Source organism: Petaurus breviceps, unplaced genomic scaffold (genome assembly GCF_028583685.1).
Source record: "Petaurus breviceps papuanus isolate PSGF00001 unplaced genomic scaffold, PetGlider_PUasm1.0 189, whole genome shotgun sequence".
NCBI lineage: Eukaryota > Metazoa > Chordata > Mammalia > Diprotodontia > Petauridae > Petaurus > Petaurus breviceps.
The window spans coordinates 18,429,460-18,442,744 of NW_027185809.1; the positions used below are offsets into that span (position 1 = coordinate 18,429,460).

General features: G+C 36.1%; 1 protein-coding gene across 1 annotated transcript in view; it reads right to left on the bottom strand.

The window, feature by feature from the left end:
• SYNE2 (spectrin repeat containing nuclear envelope protein 2) overlaps positions 1 to 13,285 on the bottom strand; it is a 493,787-nt gene that overhangs the window by 75,614 nt on the left and 404,888 nt on the right. The window contains exons 91-96 of the mRNA XM_069091728.1: positions 12,226 to 12,356; positions 10,352 to 10,556; positions 5,319 to 5,498; positions 4,454 to 4,573; positions 3,647 to 3,801; positions 3,394 to 3,538 (exon numbers count right to left, since the gene is read on the bottom strand). Of these exons, the coding sequence (XP_068947829.1) occupies positions 3,394 to 3,538; positions 3,647 to 3,801; positions 4,454 to 4,573; positions 5,319 to 5,498; positions 10,352 to 10,556; positions 12,226 to 12,356 (936 nt within the window). The remainder of the gene's footprint in view (positions 1 to 3,393; positions 3,539 to 3,646; positions 3,802 to 4,453; positions 4,574 to 5,318; positions 5,499 to 10,351; positions 10,557 to 12,225; positions 12,357 to 13,285) is intronic.

Sequence of the window (13,285 nt, forward strand, 5' to 3'; positions counted from 1 at the left end):
TCTAATTTAGCCATCCTTATATTATATTACATCTTTCCATGTTTCTTTGTATTTTAAATTTTTGCCTTTTTTTTTCTTTTTACAGCACAAGTGTTCTGTCTCATTGACACACCTTAATTTATTTGGCTAGTTTTTAGCTGTTGCCCATTATAATTGCTACCAATATGTTTTCAATTGTCCCCTGGCTTATCCTCTGGAGAGGGTTACATAAAATAAATCATCTATAAATATTTTTATACAGATAAGTCCTTTTTTTCTTTTTAATAATGTCCTTAGAATACAGTTCCTAGGAGTAGGGTCATTGGGCAATAGATAGTGTATTATCAGTTATATAATTCTTGTTATATATTTCCAGATGGTCTTCTAAAAATTTTACACAAATGTATATCCTCACCAATAACTTAATAATAAGAGTTCATGCTTATAAATTATTTGTAATTTCTAGAGGTTTGAGATTTGAAAAATATTTTACATACTTTATCTCATTTGAGGTATTTGTGAATATTATATATACTGACCTATCTATGCTCTTGTCATGTTCCCCAATAGAATATAAGATGATTGAGAGCAGAAGCTATTTTTGTTTCCCCAACACTTAGCACAGTGCTTTAAACACAGTAGGTACTTATATAACATTTGCTGAATTGTTATTGAATCTGATCTTTGCAACAGCCCTGTGGGATACATATTATAGGCATTAGAATCTCCATTTTACAGATAAAGAAACATATTTGGAGTGGTTGAGGGACTTGCCCATGGTCCCCTGGCTATTAATTTAGAGATGGGATTAGAACCCAAGTCTCTCATTAGTCTAAACCCATAGCCCACAGTGATTTCCTTTGGCAACTTATGATGAATGCCTATTCTCCTGCATTCCTACCAACACTGAATTTTTATTGTCTTCAGCCATTTTTTGCCAATATGATGGGTATAAGTTGATACTATAAATAATATTTTTTTTCCTTCTTTAGAACAATACCTGTTCATTTCCTTAAACTTCTCCATTGAAGTGATATTTTAATTACTCTTGCATATGTGTATCCTTATAGACTCTGGATGGCATATTTTTTTATCATTTCTATTTACCACAAAGATTTTTTTCATCCTATGTTGTAGGCTCAATTCTAAAGTCTGTAACTTCTTAGTTAAGATTTGATGTTGGGATGAAATGAAGTACTCACAAATCACTGAACATTTAACAAAGGAAGAGGTTTATTTTGTCCTAATTTGCAAAGATTTGCAACAAGCACACAATGGCACTGAGGTTCTTTGGACATGCCCCAGCTTGTCTCTATCTGGAAATGCGTGGGTCAGTCAGTCATCAGGGTATATACCTATGTAGTCTTGGGCATCCACCAAATCTGAGAGGCAGCAACTATAAGAGGTTAGGACCTTTCATGTCTCTAGATCAGGAAACTGCATCAGGGTAGCTGGGGTCAATCAAGTTACATGGGGTGTGTTGGGAAATCTCTGTCTGTTTATTTTCATTTGGTAATAATGACACATATTGATCAATTAGTTGTATCCAACTCTTTGTGACCCCATTTGGGGTTTCCTTGGCAAGATACTGGAGTGGTTTGCAATTTCCTTCTCCAGTTCATTTTACAGATGAATAACTGAGGCAACCAGGGTTAAGTGACTGTAATGAGAATGGGAATTTGAAGATCTTCCCTACCCCTTAATAGACCTAGGAGGGAGTTTGAAGACCTCCCCTACTTTGAAAGTAAACTCTTCCCCCTAATAGGCTGAATGTAGTCACATGGAGCCTGTGGTGGAGGGAATTTGCAGAAGGGTGCAGCAGAGCCTACAGGAAGCTTCCCTGCTGTGAAGATAGATTCTGCCCCCTGATAGGCTGAATGTGGTCACATGGAGCCTATGGTGGGAGGAGTTTGCTGAAGAGAAGCAGAGCCCACAGGAAGCTGGTTCAGACTTAACCAGACACTGGGGGAGAGAGGACACTCATTAAGGAGATAGAGGTTTGTGAGAAAATATTGATCTTGTATTGGCTTGTGGAAAGGCTGAAGAATGCTGTAGCCCTCAGCGTTATTATGGCTTCTGAATATTGTTGGTACTATGATGGAACTGACTTACTGGTTTGGGGATTTGGTTTTCTGGTGTCTAAATAAATGTTTCAGTTCTGTTCTCTGGTATATTTTGTGATAGAACATCATGCGATACTTATAGTCACAGTCTATCATGATCACGGGTGCTGTAAATATTGCATTGACGCTACAATGACTTGTCCAGGGTCACACAGTGTCTGAGGCAGTATTTGAATTCAGGTCTTCCTAACTCCAAGTCTGTGCCATCTGGCTACTTTGTTTGTGAAAGTTTGTTCAAGAACTCTTTTAAAAGAACATAAACAGAAACATCAATTTTGATGTCAATGATTTCTTTTATTTATTGATGCACCTGTATTGTACATTAAAGTCTGGCTTACAGGGATAACTAGCAAATTTAACTAATATCATCACAAAAAAAAAAACAAGCATAATGTTAGTAAATAAATGTGTTCTAATGTAAACTCACCCAAAATATCAGCATACAATTGAGATTTTAAATTCTGATCTAAAGATATTCTTAATTTAAGAGTTCAGAATTTTAAACTAATTTTTAACTAAAAAATGCTAAAAAGCATCAATCATACTTTTTGTATTGATAAATTCAGGATCCCCGAATTCTAGATTTCTTAATGTGGTTTAATTTCAGACTAAGAGTTTAAGGAATGGTGTTCTAAAATTCCTAGCATGGAAATACAGGCCAGGTTCCTCAATATTTTAATAGATGTTTGTAACTGGACAAACGGAAATGATTTCACTTCTACCATAGTTAAATCCAAAATGCTGAAGGCTGAATTCCCTTACATACTACTTAAAAGTTACAAAAAATGGCACATTTACTAATGGTGTTTGCAAAGCTGTGGTCATATTTGGAAAAGACTTAGAATGAGTTCCAACATTTAAACAACTCGGTAAAAAAATAGGGCTTTCAGAGCTTCCTCAAGATAGGGTCATGTCTAATGTGGATTTGGATTAGATGGTTCAGTGAATAGAGGGGTAGGCCTGGAGTCAGGAAGATCTAAGTTCACTGAGTAGCTATGTGACAACAAGCAAGTCCTTAACCCTGTTTGCCTCAGTTTCCTCATCTGGAAAATGAGCTGGAGAAGGAAATAGCAAACCACTCTGGTGTCTCTGCCAAGAAAACCCCAAATGGAGACACAAAGAGTCAGACATGATTGAAATGAATGAACAACAACAACATGGATTTGATCTCAAGAGAAACAAACAATAGAGAAAGAAATGCGTTACCTAATTGTGATATATTTTGCTTCTAAAAATCTTTTTCTTTTTTTTTTGGTGAGACATGGAAGGTAAAGAGGTTTGCTGACATTACCTCAAATGTTTTCTGCTGCTGTAGAAGATCCTCAAGTCTGCCAACCAGGTTCATTTTCAGACATTCTTCTATCTTCTCCCAAAACTGTATCCACTTTTGACATTTGTAAAGGAATTTTTCATTGAATCCAGTTCCCTGAAGTTCTCTACAAGTTTAAAAAGGATTATGCAAAAAAGATGATACAAAGTGTACATGGCCCTTTAACTAACTTCTCCTTAATGGACGTAATATGGCATTGATGTGGTTTTCTAACCTGCACTTCTCCAGAGCCGTGGCAGTTGCCTGCGTCCACTTTCGATTCAGATCTTGTAATGTCTTTATGTCTATGTCACTAAGCGGCAGCTTGAAGCTTACTTCGTTCAAATATTCCACGTCAGGGGACAATGCTGTTAATTCTAACATGTGATTCTGTTCAAAGTAGGGGAATGGGATAAAACAAAACCACAATTCAATTAATTTCTATATTTGTTCCAGCCCAATAGAAACATGCAGTTCGAATGTGAATAATGTGACCACTTAAGGGACCTCAATGTATCATAAGAACTAGCTTAGCAATAAAACTCCTCAGTACTTTTCATTAGAGTACCCAATCCGTTAGAATCCCATTCAGTACGCTCAGTGGAGTGTTCTAGTTAACTGAATTTGTTGAATGATTGATGAGTAATCATAAACTACTCTCATCTTAAGCTTTGTTGGAAAATTTGGTAAAATTTTGTTCCGGTTTGGAATGAATGAGCATATTTTATATAACTTCAAATAGTATAAACTTGAAAACATGTGACCACCTCAGGATGTCATTATTTGCACTAATTGGGACCTAGATGAATCATATTTTCAGTTTTATGATTCTGGGACAGACCAATGGTTTGTGATTCAAGAAGACTTGAGTTCTAACCCCAATTTAGATTTTAGAGAATGCTGTATAAGTCATATAAATGACTATGTTCAAAAGTTATTATTCTGATTGTATACCAGTCCTATACAAAAGCAACACAAACTAGCCCTCTTCTTTTCCTCCTGATGTTCCAAGCCCTTAGAAAGATGTCAGATTCGACTTTACCAGGAGGAATTCTGGATTGTCTTCTCTTCCCTGTAGATCCAAACTCTCTACTGGATGTTTGATATTGTGTTCCAAAGATTCTAGTTGGTCCCTGAAATCCTTCAGCTGGGAAAGAATATGCTAGAACAAGAGACATATTTTCATTAGAAACATTAGATGCCTATCTAATGAGAAGACAAAAATAAAGTATTAAATATAACCTTTGGTTGTTTATGTATACTATATACATACTCTACCTGCTTCCAAAAATTTACATATATACATATATATATACACACACATAGATATATAAAATATATACACACAAACACATATATATGTGTATATATATATATCAAGATATATCAGTATAAATTAAACATGGTTAAAAAGTTGATAGTGACTTTGGATACTTGCCACTATAAAATACATCCTAGTTTGTATCTTTTGTCTTTCGCAATTGTCCATGGCTTATGGTGAAAAGAAAGGACCGAGGGAAGTACTAATTAATCTGCTCCCTCAGTTGTCAGTATTGGGAACTATGTGTCCTACTATACACTTTTTTTTTGCACAATTGCCACTAATGGCCCAGCAACAAGCTGAATAAAGAGAACACCAAGTAATTTATGTACAATTCAAATAACATACTTTTAAAATAACAGTAAACCTAGAATATCTTATTCAAGGTAATGTGCTGTCTTATAAACCATTACATATAATGAAATGCACAAACTTTCTGTAAAACATGCTACTGTCATATAAGAAATTAATTTAGTTCAGCTTTATATATTCAGTTGGAGCCAAGTCCAGGGACAGAAAGATCCCCTAACTGTGTGTCTTGAGATCACAAGATCAAAACCAAGCTGAAAATGAATTTGAGCTGTACCTCGAACTCATTTGACTTCATAAGCAGTATTTTTTGCAGATAAGAAATCCTCTGAAGTGAAGAAGATTGATTAGAAAGAACATCTTGCTTGACAGGACCTGCTTGCTCTAGGTTTAGTTCAATGACCGCTGCATTCTGAAGAAAGGTTTCTTTTATGTTCTCTAGGTCATCCTGCAAGGTCTGAAAATAAGAATGCTGAAAAACAACAATTTTTTCCCTACTGCAAAATAACATTTTACACCAAAGTTTGTCTTTTTAAAAAATGTAAGCCATGGTAACCCGTTGTAATGCGAATGTAAATTTTAAAGATCTTCCCTGCCCCTAGGCTAAAGTGCAGCAGAAGCCTGGGGAGGGAGGCTTGTTTTTCAGTAGATACTTTTTGATTGGCCAATGGGTCAATAAGGTTGTTACATTCTCTGAGCCAGGAGAAGGCTATATAAGCCCTGATGTGTAGCTTTGTTTTGGGGACTCACTTTGAGAAGTGTTCTGTGATTTGATCTGAATTCTGGGAAGCCGTTGTTGAGAGTCCCCCGGCTTTGAAAAACCCAGAATGTGGAAACCCAGATGTTGACTGGGTATGGATGTAATGGTTGGACAGTTTGGAAATCTGTCTACTTGATGTTTCTGTCTTGATAATTATGCCTGTATACTTTGAGGTTCAGGGTGCTGACCTTTTCTCCTGAACAAGGTAAACGATATATGTCTGACTGATTAAAGTAAGCTTGTTAACCCATTTTGAGTTGCTTCCCTTTAACAAAGCAGATCCAAGAACCTGTGGTAGCTGCAAATCCTGAGGACGCTTGGGGTGCTTGCTGCTACACCCGTGCAGTTAAGCTTTCACTCACTATGTGGTTTGGCAGGTAGTTCACTTGAGTGATTGTTGTGAAATCAGCTTTTCCAAGTCAAACAATAACTAAACCTGCCTTTGAACTAAGAAAGTAGAGGCTTTTAGTTCATAGAAACTGCTGTATCAAGGAACTTTTCTTTATTTTGTATTCCTATCATTTTAGAATACTACTTTTAACATTACTTCCATGGTTAGTATAACCCTCTACCCCACTGAGGCATTTGGATATAAATGGGAGCCTGTATGGTCCCACCAGTTAGGACAACAAGCTGATTCAGGAGCCTTTGGGTAAGTACACTATGATGGACATTTCTGATAAGTGCCTTATGATACAGAATGCAGGACTTAATTAGAAGTGGGGAAAAAGATCTCAAGTCCATTCCTTTTAATTAGACAAAAATTTGGACCAAAACAACTAGATAATAGGATAGTGGTTTGTTTTCCATTTGAACAGCACCTATGAGTTTGGAGATAATGAAATTTGTGAGGCTTAATAACAATTCAAATACATTTGAAACATATTTACTATCCATGCACTCTTTACTAATAATGACAAAATTATAGAGCAATCTACACAAGAAAATAAAATGCTCTGAGCAGTGTGCTAAGTCACAATGTGTTCAGAACCAAAGGTTATATTAACATAGGCACAAACCCACATAAACTCTCAAAAACAAAGATTTAACACTTGATTCTTTTAACTAGTCTTGTACAGTCTAGACACAGTACTTTAAGACAGAGACATTGAAAAAGGGGTTGGGCCTTTCTCATGGTGATATTGACAATTCATGACCACTAATAACTTATGGAGTTTTACCTTCAATGTTAAGTGTTATCACAGCACTTTGTAGGGTGCTTTGAACATAGTTCATTATGAACTTTTCAGGATGGGTCATTCTAATAATGTGGGCAATTCCTACACAACTCAGATGAAGGAAACTGTGGCAAAGAGGGTTAAGTGCCTTGGTCACTAAGGGTCACATAGCTAATAAGTATCTGAGGTCAGATTTGAATTTAGGAAGATCAGTCTTCCTGACTCCAGGTCAGGCACTCTGTCCACTGTGCTACCTAGCTGCCCCATCTTTGGAGGTAAAAGCTATTTTTATCCTTATTTCACATTTGAGGAAACTGAGGCATACAGAAGTTAAGTGGCTTGCCCAGGGTCACAGAGGTAGTTAGTGTCTTAGGCTGGATCTGAACTCAGGTCTTCTTGACTCTAGACCTGGCACTCTTCTCCACTGTGCCACCAAGCTGCCTCTAGGTCATACAAAATTTAATTTTAAATTAAAAGCCATCCTTAGTTCAAGGGCTAGGAAAGCAGGAGGCCTACTTTGATGAGCCCCCCAAAATATATGGTCTCCGAGTTCCCTTCCTAAGCTCTATATCTATGAGACCCTGTGATATTCATGTTTTATTGACCTTCTATTATACTTATTATGCTGTTTTTTTTTTGTTGTTCAGTCATTTTTCAGGCTTCTCTGACTCTTTGTGACAGGTTTTCTTGTCAAAGTGATTTGCCATTTTCTCCTCCACCTCATTTTAGAGATGAGGAAATTAAAGCAGATGGAGCTTAAATGATTTGCCCAGGGTCACACAGCCAGTAAGGGTCTAAGACCAGACTTGAACTCAGGAAAATGAGTCTTCCTGACTCTAGGTCTGGCTTTCTATCCACTGCATCACCTAGCTGCATTAGAAAAAATATAAGCAGTTCATTATGAACATTATAAATTATCTTAAATCATTCTGGCACTCTGGCGCTAACCCTCCTTTCAATCCCCAGTGTCTTTTCCACTCTCTTTTGTGCGAGAGCTTCCCCCATTAGAATGTAAGCTTCTTGAAGTACTTTATTTTTGCATTTAGCATATACTAAGCACTTAATAAATACTCGCTGATTTATTCTCAGTTTCTCAAGTGTTAGTCTTCCATCTTCAACTGGACTCTTGGTAATTTGAAGGTGGGAAGAACTATACCCCCTGATTTTCTTGAAGTCTCACAGGCACTTAGTATTCTAAGTGGTAAAAAGGTTTGGGGTTTTTTCCTGACTGATTCTCAAGTCTTTTTGATTTCAGAAAAGACTGGGGAAGCTTTTTAAGATCTCTGGACAAAATTCTTTTAATGTTAACCATAATGATGCAGCATAGTTCCTAATCAGACACTTTCAAATCATACATAGATTTATTTCAATTATTCCTGATTTCCGTTTCTAAAATAGCTCATTGATAGAGCAGAACAAAACAAAATTTTCACTAAAAGGTGCTGAGTCCCCACAGGGAATCTGGGATTGTTATTAGTACTTGAAGTATCTGTATGGGCAGGGGTCAATTTAAGACTTTTAAAATTAAAAATTAGTAGAAATGATTTTTGAAATTAAACTTTTTGAAATTAAAAATCAGTAGAAATGATTTTTCAAATTAAAAATCAGTCAGGGAGGCTAGGTGGCACAGTAAATAGAGCACCAGCCCTGGAGTCAGGAGGACCTAGGTTCAGATCCAGCCTTAGACAACACAAAAACTAGCTGTGGGACCTTGGGCAAGTCACTTAACCCCAACTGCCCTCCCCAAAAAAGGCAAATTAAAAATTAGTAGAAATAATTTTTGAAATTATAAATCAATAGAAATTATTTGTGAGATTAAATATCAGTAGAACTGACACCTATTCCATGTGTAGGTGTCAATGAGCTTTGGTTCAACTTTGGTTTCTAAACAGAGGTATTCATAAAAGCCAAGTGAGTCTAGTTGCCAGTGCTAGCATGATGAACAAAAAAAGATTGAGCTCTATAGATATAGATAAAAAAATATGAAAAAAAATTTCTTTTTCATACTATATTTGCTATTGCTATTCCATCCAAACAAATTTAGCCAGTTCATTAAATACTAGAAAAAATGATGTCATGGTTGCCTAGCCCTAGACAGATGATGGTGGTGGTGGTGGTAATGATGATAGAGAGCATTTATAGAGATAGGTTTGCAAAGTGCTTTACATATACTATCTCCTTTGATTCTCACAATCGCCTCATGAGCTAGGTTTATTATCCTTATTTTACAATAGATAGAGGTTGAGTAACTTGCCCCAAGTCACACAGTATTGGAGGTGGGAGTAATGAGCTCAGGCTTTCCTGACTCCAAGTCCAATTCTCTAGCCAGTTTACACAAACAGCCTGAGATGACTGTCAATACCCAAAGCAAATGGTCTGCTTCCTGTGAAAGTACTCAGTGATTTGTTGGGGGGGGGGTTTTCTCCCACCCCCAACACATAATTGGTCTCCTTGAAACTGGCCTTTCTGGTTTTTTTTTAATGGACATGAAGCTGCACTGAAACAAATTCACTGTTTTCAAAATATCGGACCTTGTATCATCTGCTATTCTTTTGTCCCACTGCTTGATATCGGAAGTAGCATTCCTGATCTCCTATTATTGGCATCCTTCCTATCCTGAACCTTCTTTTTTCCATCCCATGTTGATATGTTTCTAATCACACCTGAATTCATCATATATAGCAATATCTTGGGCACAAACTAGTAAAAATTTCCTTGTATTAGTATTTAACAGCTTCTTGTATATGTGTATCTATCATCTATCTATCTCACTTTGTCAAGAAGACTAGAGGGGGATAATCTCTTATACTTTTAAATGCTCCACACAATAAGATTCAATAAATAGTGGTTGAATTAAAACTCTATCCTAGATCTAATCCTGTTCCTGGGTTTTTGTGGCTTAATATGTACAGGCGCAGCTGTTCCATTGGTGACGGCAGTCAGATCTCTGCTTAACAAGACCTCACTTCATTTATTGAATTATTACCAATGGGTGCACAGCATGAGGCAAATTAATAAACAAAACACTTTCACCCAAGGGTGAAATTTTTACTTTACTTTATTTATTTTTACTTTTTATATTTATTTTTTTTACTGTTTATTTAGTAAATAAATTTACTATTTACTATTACTATTACAATACCATTACTAGGCCTATATATTATATATAAATAAAAATTTATATTATTTTTACTTTTACTTTAAGATAACCCAGTCTAGCCTCTTCTAATAAAGAAATGGTAGCCCACACAGATGTCATTACATGTTAGTCAATGGAAAAGTATGAACTAGAACCCAGGTCTCCTGATCACAATATAGCGTTCTTCTCCTGCTCATGGTTAAACAAGAGAAAGGAAGGGCTTTTGGATCTACCTTTGCATCCTTTAGTGCTCGGATTAGAATCTCACTCAGGTTGTCTCCAGACACATTAATATTCAAAATGTATTTGAACTTCTCTTCAAGTTGTTCCAGCCTTGCTGTTGCTTCAGCATGAGCAACAGTGTAAGACTCCCAAAGCTGTAACATACTTTGGGCTGACTGTAACTGATCTGCAACTTCATGATTCACTTGAGTCCACCTGTCAATAAACAGATAAATGAAAAATCCTAGTTATTCCATTTTCCATAATCTGGGCTCGCCAATTGAAGGGGGCAAGTAGAATGATAATTGTTATTTCCAATAATGGTGTAACTGAAAGCCAACCATAATGGAGGATTCTTTAATTAGTTCCAAACCCTGATTCTTTCATTTAAAACACAAATCTATGTGTCATTGAAAGACACAAGTACCTCTTGAAAGTATTTGTAGGTAAGTTTCTCTGATAAGAGTCTGATATTCAAGAGAATTAATTCAAATATATATAAAAAAGGCCCTTCCTCGAAAAGATAAATGGTCAAAGGATATGAACAGGCAACTCTCAAAGAAAGAAATCTAGGCCTATCAACCATCATAGAAAAAAATTGCTTCAAATTACTAAGAAAAATTAAAATTAACTTTGAGTTAACTCAGATTTGCAAGGATAAGGAAAAAGATAAAAGCTGTAAAAGCTATGGGAAGAGGCACATTAATTTACTATTGATAGAGAAGTGAATTGATACAGTTATTCTGGAAAGCTATGGAAACTATACCTACAAAGCCACCAAATGTGCAAAACTTTTGGCCCAGCAATACCATTACTAGGCATATATCCCAGAGAGAGATCAAAGACTCATATCTACAAGAATAATTATAGCAACAATTTTAGTTAAAGCAAAAAACTAGAAAATGAGGGAGGGTAAGGTACCCATCAACTAGGGAATGACTGAACAACTTGTGATATATAAAATATAATTTGAGAGTATAGTACTGTAAGAAATTATGAAAAGGACCATTTCTGAGAAACCTGGGAAGACTTGTGTGAGCTGATACAGTGATGTGAACACAGACCAGAGAAAAATGTATTCAACAATATGCTAAAGAAAAACAGCTTTGAAAGACTTAAGAATTTTATTCAATTTAATGACCAACTACAATTCCAGAGAACCAATGATGATGTATGCTACTCACCTCCTGAGAGAGGTGATGGACACAAGGTGAAGAATGAGAGATACATATTTAGACATGGGCAATGCTAGAATTTGTTTTGCCTGACTATGCATATCTGTTACAAAGATTTTCCTTTTTAATTGAGGGTGGGAGATGGTAGGCAGAGTGGAGTTAGTCATAAGGCTGATCAGGGGAAAAAAAGAAAGAAAAGGAGGTCATTGAAGCATTTAGAAAAATTCACAGAAGAGAAAAGAAGAAAGGCCAGGAAAAAACACAGTTAAGCATGACAACTTTGAAAATTGCATGTTGACTTTATTAAAGATAAAAGGAAAAAACAAAACATGTGTAATGGAGTTGTGTGATTTCGTACACAATCTTCTGCTCTATTTTGTGTATGGAAATGCTTATTGTATTATGGCTTAGATTTTTTAAAAAATTGAAATTTCTATAGCATCTGTTTGCTTTCCTCATTCTGGCTGTGATCAGAGCAATTTCTATTTTATCTGACTCCCAGGAGACAGACTATATCCTCTATGACATTATGCCTTTTTAGAGGGAAAGCTTATTGAGAGCAAAAGAGACAGGAAGATTGAAAATCAGTCATCTCAGAAAATGTCTGATGAAACATGATGATCATAAGGCAAATTGTTCTATTGTCCGTATAACCTCAGGTATGAGCTAGTAAATCAGAGAGACACCCACTGTATTTATCTTAAATGTACCTTTTATGTGCTTCTTGACACTTCTGTTCAATTATCTCAGTAACCAAAGGACAACAGTCTTTGAGTTTACAAATAGCATTCTGGAGTTTGCTCCAATTTCCTTCACTGCTCTCTGCTTCATCTTGAAGAAGCTAAGAAAATGTATAAATAGGAATTAAGCACTATTTGATCTACTATCCTAAAGGAAAGCTTGCCAATATAACTAGACTCCAAATAGTAGTAAAAAAAGCATTCAGACTAAAAGCAGTAAACAATTAGAAAAACTTAGTTTATAGTTTTACAAAACTTAGAGAATCATGAAAGAATTGGAAGGGACCTCAGAGATCAATTAGTCTAACCTGTGCCTGACAATTCCATCCATTGATAGGAAACTCTTAGTTCCCTGTTCTACTTTTGGATTGTACTCACTGTAAAGAAATCTCCCCTTACGATTGAATTATTTTGTGATTCACTGTGGTAAAGAACTTCTGGTAAGGAGACTCTTTCCGCTTATACTGATCTGCAACTCATCTCTAACTGCTACCTGCAGCACAGATCGGTTAAAAAATTTACCTATGGTCCCATAGTAAGTACATATTAAAGGAAGACTAAAACCCAGGTCTTTCTGACTCCAATTTTGAACCTCTATCCTACCCACTATTTCTAACCATTCCCAGGTCACCAGACCATGTGTCACAAACCAGCATCCCATCTATCCAGGTCTTCTTGCCATCTTCCCCACTATCTCTTTTCTTTTTTTTCTTTTTTTTGCCTTTTGGAGGGCAATTGGGGTTAAGTAACTTGCCCAAGGTTATACGGCTAGTATTTTTGTGTGGGTGTTAAGTGTCTTAGGCCGAACCGAACTCGGGTCCTCCCGACTTCAGGGCCAGAGCTTTACTCACTGCGCCACCTAGCTGCCCCCCACTATCTCTTTTTTACTTGTGTTCTAGGCAGGGCAATCAAATCAATACTAACTATTTCATTTTGCCTTTTAAAATTTAAATAATTAATAATCTAATTAACTCAAATGATTAATACCATAAATAAATTTAAGTAATTATGTATGCTAATATTTAAATGT